This window comes from Notamacropus eugenii, chromosome 5, assembly GCF_028372415.1.
Source record: "Notamacropus eugenii isolate mMacEug1 chromosome 5, mMacEug1.pri_v2, whole genome shotgun sequence".
NCBI lineage: Eukaryota > Metazoa > Chordata > Mammalia > Diprotodontia > Macropodidae > Notamacropus > Notamacropus eugenii.
Window position 1 is genome coordinate 417570293 of NC_092876.1, and position 19223 is coordinate 417589515.

The window sequence follows — 19223 nt, forward strand, 5'->3', positions numbered from 1 at the left end:
CCTCTGCCCTTCAACCCCACCCTACATTTAAACAATTGCAACTTTATTTCCAAGAACCTTGAAAATAATATATCTTATTAGCAAGTGGCTGAACAAATTGTGCTAAATGAATGTAAAACGTATCATGATTGTACCAATAAAATACAAATATGAAGTATACAAAGAAATACAGTAAAATATGGAATGATGCACAGTGAAGAAAGAAAATGTTAAAGGTTTATTCACAGTTACTCTCTAAATAAGGACAGCAACAAAATCTGGAGGGAAATTTTTTAAAAGGGATATGGAAATAAGGGGGATGGTTTTATTAAAATTAATATTGACTTAAAGTAAATGGAATTGTACATTTTGATATTAAATAATTTGTTTTGTTCTTGTTTGTATATTTAAATATATGGTCCTTGTGTTTGACTCCCAAAATAGAAAGCAGATTAAAGAGAAATAAAGTACTACCATTTCAGGTTCTATCATCCTAAAAACTAATTCTCTCACACATTGGTCCTTTGGGGAAAAGCCAGATCAATAGTACAACTGTGGATGTATATATATTTTAAAATATATATTTTATATATTTTAAAACATACAATTACATTTGGAAAAGGTTCCCTTTTAAAAATACAGTGCCAAGCCACATCTGAGACAAAAGGCAGCGGTATTCATTTTTGCGTGTTAAAAGACACAAAAGTGCAGATACTTAACTGAAATATGATAAATGTTTGACTCTGTATGTGCAAAGATTAGCTTTGCACATACATAGTGTCAAACACTGAAGAAGTCGGATTAACCAAAGATCTGGAGCTCAAACTGCTCCTTGCGGAAGCTAATCCTTTTGAATCTGGAAAGCAGGAATATTACTGCTTGAGAAATAATCATGCCAAAAAGAAAAAAAGCCCTCTGCCTCCCCTATTTTATTGTCTTATTTTTCCATCTTGGAATGAGTAAAGAATCACCTTGGACGGGACATGAGATTTCCTTTGATTTGGGAATTCCCTCAATCAATGGAGGGATGCAATTTACAACATTAGAAAATTGCTAAAGCACCAGGAGAGGCAGCAGATTTTGGGTGAGGGTCCCACAGCGCTTGGTGTGGGGGTGACAAGCGGATGCTTGAATACAGGTTTTGCTGCCTCGAGGCCCGCTCCATCCACCGCACCAAAGCTGCTTCACATCTCTTCTGACACTAGAGCAGAAAGGAAATGAAATAAAACCCCAAACCCTGGCAGCCACGCCGACATTTCCCCTAAACCTTCCTCTCCGGGCTGGACTCTAAAGTGGAAAATTTTACCCCCTGTCCAAGAGAAAGGTTCGAAGTGAGGAAATTGCCTTCCTCGGCTAAGAGCCTCCTCGCCGGCCGTGTGTCTGCGACGTCTCCGCCCTCCGCACAGCTGACTGCGCTTACTGGGCTTGACACCGAGCCAGGCAGCCAAGTGCTCCAGGTCTTTCCCTCGCAGCTACTCGAATCCGTCTGGTTCTCTTTTCACTTAGTGACTGACTGTGGGCGTCTTCTCCCACCCCCCATCAGCACCTCCCCAGCCCTTCCAGACTCTGGATGTGGTTCTGAAAAGAAAGGGAAGCGGTCCCACAGACTTGGGTTACAGGAAAGAACCCGCCTCTAGTCATTTACTTTAAAAAGAAAAAGCCTCCGAGGGCTAAAGTCTTCCCCCACACCCTTCTCCTCCCCTCCCCCTTCCTTCCCCTCCTCCTCCATCTTCTTTGAGCTGCTGAGATTCTCCTCCGTCCAGCCGCTACGCTGTTCCCTGGAAGATGGCGAGGAGCCGCCACCGCTTTCTCCTCCTGCTGCTGAGCTACCTGGGGGTAGCCCTGGGCTGTAAGTTGTATAGGTTACCGCTGCTTTTCTCTCCAGGACCTACACTACTCCAAATTCTCTTTGTGCGGAGAGACTTGGCTTTGCATCAGTGGCTCTCCCGTGCTCTCAGTCTATGGTACCCTCAGCGCTGGATGAGGAAGCTGTGCTGGGTTGAGTCCCTTTGGAGTGGAGCATCTGGTTTTCCACTGGGCAAGTCAGAAACTGATTGTTTGCAGGATGGAGGGAAGGTGAAATGGGAAGAGCGTGTTTTGGGTTTTACTTGATTTTTAAATTTACTGAAGAAACCTTTCTATTTTTTCCTTTTGTAATTAGAGAAAGCTAGTGGATCTTTTCTTATCTTTTTTCTTGTTAAGTTGTACTTGTTTAGATTTAGGGAGGAAGGAAATTGGCTAGAGTTTAAAACTGGCCACTTGATAAGTCTTAATAATAGCGGAGATGTTGGAAGTAATGGTTTCTGGAAAAGTAATGGGAAAACTTTTTCACACATATGGAGAGACTTGATTTTCTTTATTACGTATATAGACATTATATATGTGTAGACGTTGTATCTGTATGTGTATATACATATATATAAGACAGCACCCCATTTTATAGATGAGTGGTTAAGTAACTTGCCCAATATGAAAAATGACAAAGTGGAGTTTGAATGCCGGTTCACCACTCCAAATCTTGGTTTTTTTCTAGCTTGAGAGCACTACTACTTAACAATGAACTCTTTTGCCCAGTTTTCCCTGGTACCAAGGAAGAAACTTGGCCATGTCATTTCTCACCTATGGTCCACCCCCTTTTCTGCTGAGAGGAGAAACATATGCTTCACGTCCAGTGCTCTGAAGTCAGTATGGGATTCTGCGTATATCAGTTTTGCCATCTTTCCATGTTGTTTTCCTTTGCATTGTGTTCATTGTATAAAAAGAGGTTGTATTTATTTTTCCTGGTAATTGGGACTGTAGGATTTTGAAATGAAGGAAATCTTTGAGATCCCAGACTGTACAAACAGGAAATACAAGAGTTAGGATTAGAACCTAGGTTCCCTCACTCTTTTCCTCTATATCACCTGTGCCAACTGTCATGAGAATCTGCAGTACACTTGTCAATTAGCCATTAAATAATAGCACTTAATTTGCTTATAGAGAGACTGCTGTATACAGAATAGATGGAGGGGCAAGCTAAGTCGCAGTTAATAGACCAGAAAAGGCCTTCTACAGGAGGGGGCTCAACAAAGCAGAGTAAATGCATGACAGACTTGGGAGACAGCCACTATAAAGGTATAGACATAGGAGGAGTGTTCTGTGTGAGCAACAAATGAGGCCAATGTGGCTGGACCATAGAGTATGTGGAGGGAAGTGATCCACCACTCACTAAATTTTTATTAAACTCCTCCTAAGGCACTGTGCTTAGCTCTGAGGGATACAAGTAAAAACAGAGTACCTGCTCTTAATCTAATTGGCAAAAGCAAGGCACAAATAGAAGCTGAAAAGGAGGAGGAGGAAGGGTTAGGAATGGAGACTTGCCCAGTTGGGGTTATTGTGGCTAGTTGGGGGCATGACCTATGGAGGTCTCTATTGTCCTTCCTCTTTCTCTAGTGGGTGGAGATCACAAAACAAAACAAAGTTTGGAGAACAAAGTCTTCTTGGAAATAATGAGAATAGCTCTCGAGGATTTTAGTCCAAGGTGAAGGACCCAGTTCCATGTGACTTCCTTTCTCTGCATAGCTTGAAAAAAATAGAAGAACATGCAAATTGCAAATCTAATTTATAAGATGCTTGGAGCCTCCCAGGCATTCTGTTAATTTCCTCACATGATAATGATATCCCAGTCACTTGAATTTAGCTCAATCAAATATCCACCAGTTTTCCTTCTCTCTGTCTCAAACTTCCTATAGGAAAATCCAAACTCCTCTTTTCTGTCTCAAGCTTTCTGTAGGAATAACCCACACTCCTCCTCTGTGTCTCAAACTTTCTACAGCAGAACCCAAACTGGATGTCACTAAAATTATCTTAATTGGATGATTTTTAGAAAAGTTAAATATGAAATTTTCAAATATAAAAGAAAGCCTTAGTGATTAACCCATTTTTTCAGGCTATTAGTAGCAAAACAGAATGAAGTAGCCTTAACATTGTTCCAGAAGCTTTTCTAAGAAGCCGGAATTGAGTTCTGTCCTCTGGATTCTCTTAATAAAGGTAGCTAGTGCTGTTAGCCAGGGAATGGAAAAGGCTTTAAGTCTCCTGGGAAGAAGTCTTCCATCCATCTGCTGCTGTAGCCACTCCCTGCTGCCTATATTCACTCAACTCTTCTCTCATCCCTCTCCAGAGAGATTTGAAAATGCTTGTCATACCTGAATCACCAATCTCAAGTCCTGATCTGGAGATAAAGTTCTCAATTCTTATCTTGGAAGAAATACATATCCCCAGGGTGTCTAGAAATTTGGACTTCCTCAGAGACTTGCCAGAAAGCATATTAATAATAAAAGCCTGGAATGATTGGAAGGAACTAGGTTGTGAAGAGTTTTAAATGCCAAACAGGAGTTTACATTGAATCCTAGAGGTAACAGGGAAGCATTGGTATTTAATGAATATGCAGGATGACTTGGTCAGACCTATGCTTTAGAAAAACCACTTTGGCAGCAATGTGGATGATGTTTTGGAGTAGAAAGAAGCTGGAGATAGGTGAGAAGTGATGAGGGATTGAACTAGTAGGTGGTGGCTATGTGTGTAGAGAAATGGACAAATGGAGGACATCCATTTTAAAATATCCAATAAGCAGTGAGTGATATGAAACTAGGAGACTAGGCTAAATGATTTTGAGAATTATTTAATAAATGATAATTGAACCCATTACAATTGATCGGATTGCCAAGTAAGAGAATAGAAAGAAAAATGAATTGGGCCCAGGATAGAACCCTGGAGGATACCCTCAATTAGCAGGGAAGAAGTTCCCAAATGAGACTCAAAAGGAGCATTCATTCACACAGATAGGAGAAGAAAATGCAGAGAAGAGATGAATTCAGGAGTAAAAGTGGTCAGTCATGTGACATGCTGTTGTGTTTGTCTTTCGTTCTGGAAGAGGACCGTGACATCAAGATGATGACATGACTTGCAGCTGACTTTGATTTGATGCAGTGAGGGTTGTGCAAAGTCACCAGCCTCACTTTCTTCTCCTGAGTCATCTGGAACCAGTGGCCTGATATTCATCTGGATGAGTGGAGATGGCCCAGAATGCAAAGTGAGACCCTGGCCCTTTCAGGCTAAGGTCATATCACATTCTCACTTTGAGTGAGATACACCCATTCAATGAATGAATAGGCTTGCAGAAAGGTCAAGAAGAATGACAACTGGGGAGAAACCATTACATTTAGCAAGTCAGAGTTCTTCACTAGAGACTTTTTTGGGAGAGAATAGTCTCATTTGAATAATGAGGCTGGAAGAGCTTTTCAGGAAGAGTTTATAGTTGTGGGGCCAGAATTTCTTCACGTACACATGTAGGGGATCAGCCCAGGCATTTTCCTGGATCCTTGTATGGGGTCCTTTGTTCTGGTACTGATCATACCTCCTTGACAAGTTACAAATTTTCCTGCCTCATGGCTAAAACCTCTGTTTCAGCCATGGGTATTGAGCCTTTGTTTAGTGCATTAAGGTTTACAAAGTACTTTCCAAGTATCATCTTAGTTTGTCCTCACAACCGTGGGAGGTAGGTTGTATTATTATCCCCATTTTACAGAGGAGGAAATAAATGAAGGCACATAAAAGTGAAGTGACTTACCCAAGACCATACAGCTAGTAATTCTTAGAGGCCACATTTGGGCTCAAGTCTTCCTGCATCCAAGTCCAATACTCTATCCCCTGTACCACCTAGCTGCATATTACTAGGAATTCTGCCAAGTGCGAAGGATGCAAATAAAAGCAAGATAGAAAAACAATCCCTGCCCTCAAGGAGTTTGCATTTTAGTGGCAAAGTTGACATGTAAAAGGGAGCTAAATGGAACTAATAGCCAGCAAATTGGAAGATGTTAAAGTGACCAAACCACGACAACAAGTATCTGATTTAGAGGTACATGTGTATATATGTTTCAAATGTTATACAAATTCTGCATATGTACAAATACGTATCAATGTATATACTTCCTTGATTCAGAGTTTTCTATACTGTGTATAAATACATCTTTAAAGTCAGATAGTTGGACTAAGTGATTTCCAAGGTCCCTTCTAGTTCATGTGAGTCTATGAGATCATTCATTTTAGTCACTATTGTGACTTTATTGAACCTATTTATCTGCTTTCAATATTTCTCAGCCTCTGGGTTTACCTTCCTTTAACATTATGAACACAATTTTCTATGTCTTATCATTTCTTTATGTTGCCATGTTTAGAAGGCTGTAGGTTTATGGTATCTGTTATTATTCATTATTTCTACATTATAGCTTCTAGACCAGGAAGCTCCAAGATTAGAACTTCTTACTTCCAGACAGAACTAGGACCTTCATCCATCTGCAATAATTAGTCAATCATCTTCCATTTAGATTCATTCCCCAGCTATTTGTTCCTGCTGTTATTGAATATGTCTGGCTCTTTCTGACCCCATTTGGGGTTTTCTTGGCAAAGATAATGGAGTGGTTTATCATTTCCTTCTCCAGCTCTTTTTATAAATGAGGAACTAAGGTGCATCAGGGTCACAAGTAAGTGTCTGAGGCCAGATTTGACCTCACAAAGATGAGACTTCCAGACTCCAGACCTGGCACTCTATCTACAGACACCTAGATGTCCATCTCCAGCAATTAGCTAGCATTAATAAAAATAGCCAGCACTGATATTGTATTTCAAGGTTTGCAAAGTGCTTAATGAATATTATTTTATTTGATCTTCACAACAATTCGATGATAGTATGAACCCTGGATTGGGGGGATGGGAGGGTGGAGGGGGTGTGGCAGAATACATCAAAGAAATCTGACACAAGATTTCAAAATTTAGCTATGTCCATGTTATATATTTTTTAAATCCCCAGTTTACAAAAGAGGTAAGTGAGACTGAAAGAGGTTAAGTGATTTACCTACGGTCACACAGCTAGCAAGCAGGATTTGAATTCAGGTATTCCTGACTCACAAGTCCCCTGGTTTATCAACTATGGCCTGCTTCCTGGCCATCTTGCCTTTCCTGTCCCAGTTATACTGAATCTCTGACTGCTTCCCTCAACCCCCAACTCCCAAGTCCTGCTTCTCAGCCACATTCACCTCAGAACTACTCCAAAGTCCAGTTTTGGCTCTCCCAACACTCTGTTGTATTCTTGTGTCTTCATTCCATAATTAATAAACTTCCCTTCATTATAGATCTTCTCTGTTTCTTCTTTCATCTTCTGGCACTTGGAGAGTTCTGGCTTCCCCCAGATAATACTGCGTCTGTGACCATCCTTTCCAGTGTTAGTTACACCTTCTTTCTTGACTTCCAAAATAGTGGTCCTAGAGAGCAAGTTAGAATGCTCATTGCTTCCCATTACCACTTCCAGACTCTTCCTCGGCCATTCAGCAACCTCTCTTCCTTTGAGGTTCATTCTTTCTACATTTATCACCCAATCCACATCCTGGTGGATTTTATCTGTTAACACCCTGGACATTCTCCCTAGTTTCTCAGTAAGTTCAGCACCTGGCTCACAGTCTTCCTTCCAACCCCAGGTCTTTACATTATCTGCCATAATTAGTTAAGCATCTTCCATGTAGACTCATTCCCCAGGAGTGAGCTAAGATTAACAGTAGTAATAGCTAGCAGTAATATCGTCCTTCAGGGTTTGCAAAGTATTTAATGCATATTATTTTGTTTAAGCCTCATAACAGCTCTATGATCCTGTGAATTCTACATGGGGGGAGGGCAGGTCTTCAACACAGATATTGTAGTTTTTGATGTGTATCCTTGTTGAATATCCTTCCCTTGCTATGTGACTAAGTAAATCTCTTTTTGCTAACTGTTCAATGAGCTCCATGTGTCTCATTTCATTCCACAATCAAACCTAACCTACTAAATTAGGTCCAGCCTGGAACACCTTACAAAATCCCAACTCTGGATTACTCTCAACATCTTCCTCCTGCAGTCATGTTGCTGAATGAAACTAGAGGAAATCAGCTAACTGTGCTGACTGGGTCTACTACAAATTTGTTAGTTTATCTCCACTGGACCTTTAATACAGCAAAGCAATCTTTTACTTCCATCTAATTTGATTCTTTATTCCACTAATCACAATTGCTGTTCAAAGCTTTCTCTTCCCAATAACCCATAACCTCCTCTTCTGCTTGCCCATAACTTCTACCATTTCAGCTAAGAACTTTATATTCTACTTTACTGAGAAAAGCTCCCTCGCATCTCCTTCTTCATCTCACAACCCCATTGATATCATCCCCTGCTATTTTTAATCTTTATTTTACTCTCTGATGAAGAGGCAGCCTTTTCTATTTGTAAGCAGCTGAAGGCACTAATGAGGAAGACTGGATAAGCTGGCAGTGTGCTGGGGTGGGAAGAGAAAGGTTAGCTTCCACTTCCTGAAGGGAAGAGCTTTTCTTTCAACCCCAGCCCAAGAACTCTTCATTGATGTAAGAAAATGTAAGTATATACTTAACCATGTTCCTTGAAGCCTAACAGCCTCACCAGCCTATGATTTAATTCTAGGAGAACCTGAATCTGAAATTCATATATGCCAGGTTTGTACCTTCTCCCTACTTTGCTCTGACATTTCTGGTCCCCACTTGAGTCCCTGCCAATCAATCCTTTCATTCCTCCATAAGAAGAAATGCTTTGGGGTCAAGTGGAATTTATAGTAAGAAAATGAGATTAAAGCAACAGGTAAAGAACTGACAAGTTTACCACCTGGCTACTGAAAGGGGGTAACAAAGGTTTGCTACAGGGTTTGAAAGTATCCTTCATCTGTTCCTTGGGCCAGTTCTCATTTTCCTAAGTGAGTTTGAGTGTTCCCACCTATTGGGACATTTTTCAGCACGCAACCTTCTTTCGAGCTCTGCTCTCTGGTCTTCACTTCCTGCTCTTTCCATCTCTAGTACTTTTCAAAGAGAAGAGTGGGGCAAACATCAGAATGCCACAAATTTCATTGCCCCAAAGCCAGGCTACTTTACATGGGCCAATTCCCCAACACATGCGCTTGCTCTTCCAACCTTCCAGCAGATTGCCCCAACTATCATCACCTTTTTTTCTCTAGTCTACAGTCTTTCCGTATTTACTGGTCCTTACTTCTGCTTACAAACACAGAACTTTCCCCTATCTTTAAAAACTGCTCGCTAGGCCACCATCTTTGCTAACTGTTGTCACCCATCTTCTCTCCCTTTATCAGCCAAAGTCCTTTAAAAAGTTGTCTCCTCTTGTTGCTTCCATTTCCTCTTAGAATCACAGAATTTGAGAGTTGGGAGGAACCATCTAGTCAGGGGATTGCAGTATGATCAGGAAATCAGTTTGATTTCCCTTCTAAAAGAGTTGGGATGAACTTTTAAGATCTTACTTATTTCTACCTGCAGGTCTTAACTATAGGACTTCTTTTGCCTCTAGCTATACCTTCACTTCCCCTCCCTCTCTCTAGAGAACAGGAGGGAACGGCAGTAACTCCCCATGCACCCTAATTTATTCAAAGCTTTTGGAGATATCAGATAAACTATTAAAATTATTAACAAAATTATAGTTCATGTGAACCCAGAAAGATAATACAGTATATCCGCTAACAATTTTAGGCTAGGAATGAAAATTTGTAAAAATTACATAGGTATTCAAACAGCTAAAGACCCCTCTCCCCCTTCTGCACTCCTTCTATCTCCCAGACACTCAGGCTACAATTAAAATTAAATCCTCTTTATCTGGAGACAAAAATAATTAAAGTGCAAAAAGCAATTATTCAAAATTTAAAAGAACAGAAAGACTGTGCCCTCTAGGCATCTTCTTCCAGAAGTTTGTCAGCAACAGCAGGAGCAGATTCTTCTGACCCCACTTGGCAAAGTATCAGGTGTATGAGGATCCTCAAATGGCCCCAGAAATGCTGACAAAAGCAGTGGAAGTGAAACTAGATGATGTACGTTGTTACTGCCAAAGAACTTAATCTTTTATTCTTCTGCAGAATTACTGTGAAGCCGTTGTGAAGGCAAAGAACCCTCTTGAACTCAACCCAAATAATTTGACAGCCCTGCTAAGGAAAGGGATGGGTGAATGCCATGAACAAAAACACCATGCTGATCCTCTAGATACTTTCACTAAAGGACAGAAATAAGATGATATATATTACCTTCAGTATCTGGATTTTAAAGTTTTAAGAAAGTAACAATAAAATAACCTCAGGCCCTGGAATGACTGAAAAACTGCAAATTCAGCAATCAGAAATCAAGTATGACTAGTACCAGTCAAGGAATCCATACACCCATGATCCAGAATCTTGGATCATAGAGTTTTCAGGAAAAGAGCTATCTTCAGTGATCAGATTTCTATTTGGAAAGACTACAGATTAAAGCTTGCACTTCCTCATCCTACAATACCTCAACAGTTAGACGGAGATACAGCTTAAAGCAAATTATTTCAGCGGATCTATTCAGATAGTTCTGATGTGAGACATGCCGTAAGTAAATAATTTATAAAGTCTGGATACACAATTCTGGGTACCAGCTGGTCTGATGTAGGTAAAAGGAAAGTAAATGTTAACCCTCCTGAAGCAATAGGATGAAAATAATTCTAAATAAATCAGTTTGCGATCAATATGATAAAAATAAAGTTTAAAAATTTAAGTAAAAAAGAGTAGCTAATCTATTTGTTAAACAGAAATAAAGCAGAAAGGAAAACAGAATGAAGACATTCATCAGGTCTCAGCAGCATCTTGGTTAAGGCATTGTCAGAGTTTTTTCCAAAAAAATTCTTCTATAAGTGGATCAGTGAACAAGGAGAAAGGCCACAGAAGTTCATATTTATAGTCAGTTCCCCAAAATAATATTCTAACCTTCCCTGTTCCTAGAGTCTCCTGGAAACATAGACTTTTTAAAACTTTCTCAGCTTTAGGAACTTCTAATTCTAGAATAGTTCTTATCATGGATCAATCTCTTTTCATTCTGGGAAAAAATAATAATTATCGGAAGCCCATGCAACTCTTGATTCCACACAAAGCTACAGTCCTTACTGAGGTTCAGAACTTTTCTTGAAAAATTTGTTGCAGTATAACTGGCATATGGAATTATACAGAGTAGCATCAAAATGCACATCGGCACTTACCAGGGCAAAAATGGTCAAACCCACTGTCACTAGTAATTACCTTAGGGGTTCCATCACAGCAGGTATACGTATATATGCACATATGTGTGCGTGTGTGTGTGTATCCACAGTTTAAAGCAATAGACAACACAATTCAAAACATTATTTAGCAGGTTATTTTATCGCCTACAGGTCTAAATTACATTGCAGGATTATTGTACATATACATGGCAGAGAAATGTGTGCACATCTGAATAACTTGAACAAACATGCTTATAAGCAAACAAAATTCAAGTGACAGTAACAGCCTACAAAATAAAATAGAATAGCAAAGCTGTGTGCCTGTAATTAACAGCAACATAGTTACCAGATTAATGTAAGTACATTACATGGATGTTTCATACAAAGTAAATAAATGTAAACAAGAAAATGGCACATACTTAGCCTATAATAATCAACCCACAAATCAGAGGCACAGATCTTATGAGAAAACATTAGCATTATCATCTGGCTACATGTGTAACTGTTTTACCAGTTTCATTGAAGACATTGTTCAGTTAGTCTGGTCACTACAGTCTTTGTTCTCTGAGATCTACTGATATAACTGTCCCTGTACCTGTCCTATTTGATGGATGAGCTTTTATCAAAATCCTCAGCAGAAGTATAGCCCTGCCTTCTTTCCTGATCATCTACATTCCATGCCATCTGCATTGCGTGCTTCTATCTCTGATAAGAACTAGGGCTTCTACCCCTATGATCCTGGATTCCGATTGGTGAGCATTCAGCTCATCCTCCTTGGTCATATACTACTTCCTCTTCATCTCCACGTCATGACGACCTATGACCCTTGGTTAAGATAGATGACCGTTTCTTGTCCCCACCTCAAACTGACATAACACTCATTACTTCTTGGCTATCTCTATGCCTTCTTGCTAAATGTATTTGTTACGGCATTCCCACCCACCACATCCCCTTTTCAATTCTGTTTTTTAGAACTGCTATCAAATCAACACTACCATTCCTGAAAAGTCCGTACCAAGAATTTGCCTTATGTCTCCAATCACTGTTACCTTTGACATTCCTATCCAGAACATTCCTCCTTGGCCACCACTTCCATATATGTTTTATCTTCCTTTATTAGATTATGAGATCCTTACCAGAAGAGATGGATAAGTGAATACATGAAAAGCATTTAGGCACCTGGGACTTGGGATACAAATACAAACAAGCACGACAATGCCTGCCCTCAATGAACTTACATTTTAAAAGGAAAGACAACATGTACAGAGTAGTGGGAGACAGGGAAAAGTGTTTTAGATAGACAAGTCAAAGAGAAAGGTGATTGGAATCACAGAGCAAATGATTGACATGTCCCTTGTAGGGGAAATGGTGTGGATCTGAAAACTGTTCTCAGAGCTAGAGTTGGAAGAAGAGCATGGCGTGCACATATAGGTATGGCATGAAGGTGATAGGAAGGTAATAGGGTGAGAGGAGTGGGCCTGAGACCAGGATGAGATTAGGTCAATACCAGTCGGAGTCTAGGGTCACAAGTGTGGGAGCTTGAGCTCTAGTTGGAACACAGTATCATAGAATTGGAGAGTTGAAAAGAAATGGTTATCTAGTCCAAAAGTTAAATAAAAATTTAAAAAAAGTTAAAGAAATCCCTCATGTATCATATCTGACAGTAGTCATCTAGCCTCTACTTGAAGACCTCCAAAAAGGGGAGCCCACCACTTTTTGAAGAGGCTATTTCAACTTTGGGATAGCTCTAACCATTAGGAAGATTTGCCTAAATTGGCCACTTTGTAACTTCCACCCATTGCTTTTGGTGCCAAGTAGAATAGGCCTAGCCCATTCTCCACACATGTCATATCATGTAACCCATGAAATCTTCTATTCTCCAGGCTAAACATGCCTAGTTCCTTCAGCTTCATATGATATGGATTAAAGGCCCTTTATTATGCTGGGTGCCCTCCTCTAGACACTCTCCACCTTTTTAATGTCCTTCTTAAATTGTGGTGCCCAGAACTGAATACAGTAGTCCAGATGAAATCTAATGAAGGTAGAGTACAGTGGGATTATTACACACACACCCCCATCCTGGAAGCTGCATTCTTCTTAAAGCAGTCTACAAATATGTTAATCCATGTCACTGATAAAAATGTTACACAGCCAAGCACAAATCCTTGGGATACTCCTGTGTGTTTCAGTCTTATCCGACTCTTAATGATCGTTTTTTGTGGTTTTCTTGGCAGAGATACTGGAGTGGTTTGCCATTTCCTTCTCCAGCTCATTTTACAGATGAGGAAACTGAGGCAAACAGAGTAAAGTGACTTGCCCAGGGTCCCCCAGCTAGGAAGTGCCAGATTTTAACTCAGCTTGCCATTTTAAAAAGGTTCTAGAGATGTAATTTCTGGGTAATTTAATCATTTTATTACTAATACCAGCATGGGTATTAATAAGAATATGGTCATTTGGCTGGTTCTCTTTCAGACCAAAGACAATCATGGTGGCAGGCTCACAGCTTATCCATTCTTTTGGAAGAGGAGTGTTCCTGAGGATAGCTATCACCTCTGAATGGTTAACAATGAGAGATGGACTTTACAGAGAGAAGTGAGCTCACTCCAGCGAGGGACTAAGCCTCTCCGTATACTCAGACCACCCCCAGCTTTGAGCAGTCTAGACAAAGAATCTATATCCCCCACCTAAGCCTGAGCTAGTTGGGTGAAGTAGCCAGAATACCCAGAATGAGGAGAATGTTAATCCTATCTTCCTTCATTCCTGTCCTTGAGAGATTGAACAAGGAAATAGGACAGGAAAAAAAGCTTTACAGTCTTAATAACTGGCTATTAATATGAGAGAGAAATGATCATTTCTCTCATCAGGGAGATGAGTCTTCCTAGCTGCCCTAATGACATTGACGATGAACCATTTACAACAACTGGAATTCAGACACCCACTTCTGAATCCTTCTGATTGCCTCATTATCTGATCCATATTTGTCCATCTTCTTCACAAGAATAGTATGTGATACTTCATTAAAAGCTTTGCTTGAAATCTGGGTAAACTGTATTCTTGGCATTCTCTTCATCTACTGGTTTAGTAATCCTCCCCAAAAAAGAAGACAAGATTAGTCTAGCATGACCCCTTCTTGATGACATCATCCTGGCTCTTTGTAATCACCCTTTCCTTTTTTAGATATTTGTCAAGCATGTTTTTGAATGATTTGTTTTAGAATTTTCCAAGAATCAAGGTGAAGCTTTCTAGGCTATAGTCTGCAGGCCCTACTGTTGTTCATTTTTTAAAAATCTGAGCAGACACAAAATAAGAATTCAGAATAGCAATGTTTTTTCTCTGCTGATGGTTGTCATTGTCCTATACTTGGCAGACAAATTTCCTATCCTTTCTTTGATCCTCCATTTCCTCCCCAAGTGGTTAAAATTCCTTTTGTTGGTCTTAGCTTCTCTCACCAGCCTGAATGCATTCTGAGCTTTCGCATTCCAGACACTATTTTAACAGGGACCGTACCACGCTTTTATATTTCTTTTCTCTTACCCACCTTGCTTTCATCTTCTGTACATATTTCCAAAAATTCTAAGTTGCTTGATGAGTTTCCTTTACATCCACATTGGTCTTTTCAGAACAACCATGTTTTTCTTTCATTGGAATTTTTTCACTGGTGTCTTTAAAATTTCATTCTTGAGCTTCTCATATCACTCTTAGGATTATTTTCACTGCAGTATTTTGCTCTATGAGAATATTTTTCCTCTAAACTCTAAAATATGTTTTCTCAAAATCTAGATGATGAGGCTGGAGCTGAAGGTGGAAAAGCATGGAGATGGCTGGGAGGTGGCTATCACCTGAGGGCAGAGACTGACTTGCCTCAATTTGTATCCCCAGTGCTTCATACATTCCTTATATATGTGTGTGTGTGTTTGTCCTTCGTTGCTGAAGAAGACCATGCCATCAGAGACATGATGACATGACTTGCACTTGATTTTGTTTTGAGGGAGGGAGGGCTGTGCAGGTCACCAGCCTCACTTCTCCTCCAGAGCCTTATGAATCCAGTGACCAGATATTCATCAGGATGACTGGAAATGACCCAGGATGAGGCAGTTGGGGTTGAGTGACTTGCCCAAGGTCACATAGTGAGTGTCAACTGTTTGAGGTGAAATTTGAACTCAGGTCTTCCTGACTTTTGCAGTGGTGTTCTATCCACTGCACCACCTAGCTGCCCTGCCACCCTCCCACCTCCGGGCTCTTTGAAGCTTTGGTGGTGGAAGCCCCACCTGCTGAGGGGAATCCAGAATAGTGGCATCCAGTGGCCTTTTCTCCAGAGAGAGAGAGAGACTCGAGATGGAGAAGAGAAGAACCCACCGCCCCAGGGGGCTTCCTTCTTGCTTTCCCAGTTTGGGTCACTCATTTCTTGCTTCTCTTCCTCCATTATATATAGTAAGTGCTTAGTAAATACTTTTTCAGTAGTCTCTTCATATCCAAATCTGAACTGCTTGAGAGACTAGACTCAGCTTTAATGCCAGTGCCGTTAGTTCAGTTTCAACGTTGAGATATAATGAAGCACTTGCAAGTCACTGAGAATTTAACAAAGTAGTTTTACTTTGCCCTAATACAGCAAATATAGCAACAAAGATATAGTGTTGAAACAGCTTCTGTGGACATGGCCTCCCTTCATTGCCATCTAGAAACACATCTGGTCAATAGGTTATCAAAGTATGGTGATTTGAGTGATCTTAGACACCCATCAAATCCAAGAAGCACAGAGTCCATATGGCTGGGACTTTTTACATTCCTAGATGACCAAGAAGCTGCCTCAAGGAAGCTTGGGGCCATCTTTCTTCTATCAGCTGACTAGAAGTGTTATACTTTCTGGGGTGACTAGGAGTTATTGTGGCTGAAATACTAACAGAAAAGGTGTTGCCTCTGAGTTCAACCCCCTTTCATTATTTGAACTTCCATTATACTTCACTGAGTACTGTTCTTAGACTTTTTCTCTTGCAATACCTGTTTCTGAGCCATTGGCTGGGATAAGCAGGCTTTAAATGTATGGCAGGAGGTCTCTGGTTCAAAAACCACTGAAATGTGTTCATCATCTCAGTCTACCCATCAGGGAGTCCAACTAACTCACTAACTGGCAATAAGTGATTGCAATAAATTGTTTTTATGGGATTCACCCCAATCTCTGGGGCTATTTTGTTACCAGGCAAGTTGTTCACTATTTCTACAATTAATATACAGTAGGCTTTCCATTAGTTTACTAACTTGCACATTATGTGAACACGGATTTCTCAGTGAATTATTGTTAATCCACAGTTAAGACTTTGTTCCATAGACCTGGTCTGAGAATTTCTCAGTTTTAGGCCAATTAAAAGCCAAGAGCTCTAGCAAATGAAAGGGGTAAGAGTCTTACTGTTGCTTAAGCACCTGTTTGCAAATGCAGCTGGTGTCATGTGACCATTACTCTCTTGGTAGACAACTACTCTTAAAGCCATCAACTTGGTAACAGTTTGCAGAATAAAAGGTTTGGTTGGGTCAGTGTAGGCCAACGCTGGAGTACATGTCAGGCAGTTGACCAAGTCTTTGAAAGACTTCATAGCTGTCTGTCATTTTTGTTCTCTAGAAGGTTTTCTTGCCTTTAAGATAGCCACATTTCTTGTCCTTCTGCTTTTGTCTTATTTTTGTTCATATAAAGTCATTCAGTGGCTTGACAATCAATAGCTGCATTGTTTGTAATAACTTCCAAAACCTGGAAATATCCTTAGATCTTAAAGGTTCTTCCAATGCAGCCAAATCAGGACTGTCTCTGTCTTCTTTGGGTCAATATACACAAATTGTTATGATAAACATGAACCATATACTTGACAGAGAATCTACAGAACTGGCGCTTGTAAATTGAAGATTTTAGACTATTTTCTTCTGGTTTATCCAACCCTTTTATCAATCAATCATTCCTCATGTTCATCTGTGTTCTTCTCAAAGACAACAATGTTATCCACGTACACCAAAACTTGCAGGCAGTTCATGTCACCAGCTAATTTCTCCATCAGTCCTTGGAAGGTAATTAATGAAGAAGGGGATTCTAAATTCAAACCGATGCTTATTTATCAGTCTCAAACTACTTGAGCTCTGTGAGACTATAAACATCTATTGCTTCCAGCTGCTCAGCAGTCAAATAAGAATGCATGGGTGATTAAAGCTATTTTTGAAGACTTGTTGTCAAGTTATTTTAGTTCAGCTGTTGAAAAATATTGCAAGGGCAACAATATTGTGTTAAGAAAGACTGATTTCAAATAATTCCTCATGTCATCCAACTATATTTGATTTATTATGTAAGAATGTGATCATGTAAATTAGTCAAGATGGAGATAAAGCTATTTGCACTTAGCAGCTTGTGTATGGAGATGTAAAGAAAGAGAAGACAGTTCAGTCTATGATGCTAAAATATTTTGAACAATAATGCTGTTTTCATCATATCAGTATAGGTCTGTCTTTAAGCACAATATTCTGTAATTTTTAAAATTTTGGTAGAACTATTACTAACTTGAATCCAAAAATACATTCTTATAATTTGTGGTTATATTACACTAAATAACAGATTTTAAAAACCTCATTTAAATTTTTTTCATTGGATTGGAACCAATTACCATATTTGACGTGTGACTACAACTTTAAATAGTGCTAATTGAAATAATATACAAAATTAACATTAAAAGGAAATCCAGTAATCTTCTCTAAAAGTAGCTAATGCTGGCCTAAATTCAATTAGAAATCAGAAGTGTAAAAAAAATTATTTCCATAAAATAGAAAAAAGAAAAATCAGGGATGTAAGAAATGATGAGCAGGCAGACTTCAGGGAAGCCTAGAAAGACTTGTATGAACTGATGCAGAGTGCAATGGGCAGAATCAGGAGAACATTGTACCCAGTAACAGCCACATTGTGAGATGACTGACCTTGATAGACTTAGCTCTTCTCACCAATGCAAGGATCTAAGAGAACTCCAAAACACTCACAATGGAAAATGCTATCCACACCTACAGAAAGAACTTTGGAATCTGAATGCAGTTGGAAGCATACTATTTATTCTCCATTTTTTAGTGTTTTGTTTTGTTTCGTTTCTTTTTTCTAGTGATCTCTCCCATTAGTTCTAGCTTTTCTTTACAGCACGACTTATGTGAAGATATGTTTAATATGAATGTATAAGTAGAGCCTATATCAGGTTACCTGCAGTCTTGGGGAGGGGGGACAGCAGGGAAAAGGGAAATTCAAAACTCAAAATCTTAATGGAAGTGAATGTTAAAAACTAAAAATTAATTCCTAAAAAAAGAAAATTCAGGAAAGAATCAAAATTACAATTATGCGCAGAATGAATATTTCAAACAAAACAAGAATAAAAATTAGAAATGGTATTTAGAACTCCCAAGCAAAGGAAAAAAATGGTACCAGAATGATGTTCCCATTTCTAACCAGCAGATGGTGCTGGGAAGGGGAAAGTTTGCTCAATAAGCATATCCAGCACCCTTTAGAAAGTGGCAAGAAAACATCTCCAAGTCTATTTCCACACTCAGGTTTAACTTTGGGTCTTACTTGCCTTCCGGCTATACCCTTGTCTTCTTCTTTCTGTCTCCACTGACTGGGAGGGGTGGACATTATCCAAGCCCTTTGTTCAGAACTTCTAGGGATATCAGATAGTTTTTACCACAAGCTAATTCCCAGGATCAACCTTTATTGTTTTCTCTATTAGTTTAGAGAGCTTTAAAAAATACGTGTTATTAATAATCAATTAATTTTTATTAATAATTAATTTAAAAATTAGACTAGTTGGTTCTCCAAGTTAGAAAGGGAATTCTCTAACAACTTTTTCCAAGAATAAAGAAGAGTTCTGTGTATATTATATGTCTGAAGACTTCTGTCTACTACCCTCGTCACTGCCTCAATAGAGAAGACACTCAGACCATAACCTGTAAATGAAAAAAAATCACTAAGGTAAAATTTTGGCTAGCAAATTTAAAAGAACAGGAAAATATTTAAGAGTAAACAATACTTGTTTGCCAGGAAGTGATAAAATAGAGTGGAAAAAAGAATGAAAAAATTCACCAGGTCTCAGAAGCTTCTTGGGGTTAGACACAGTCTGTCAGTGTTTTTACCAAGTAGGTTTTTCCAAAAGCAGATA

The 19223-nt window shown here is 39.4% G+C and overlaps 1 protein-coding gene across 6 annotated transcripts in view; it reads left to right on the forward strand.

The window, feature by feature from the left end:
- Positions 1-1434: 1434 nt before the first annotated feature.
- The window catches only part of JAM2 (junctional adhesion molecule 2), a 120851-nt gene continuing 103062 nt past the window's right edge, over positions 1435-19223 (forward strand). For 4 of the 6 annotated variants that reach the window (XM_072614899.1, XM_072614902.1, XM_072614903.1 and 1 more), the window contains exon 1: positions 1435-1828. In XM_072614899.1, the coding sequence (XP_072471000.1) occupies positions 1765-1828 (64 nt within the window). In that variant the 5' untranslated portion in view covers positions 1435-1764. The remainder of the gene's footprint in view (positions 1829-19223) is intronic. The other 2 variants (XM_072614901.1, XM_072614904.1) reach the window with 1 other exon arrangement.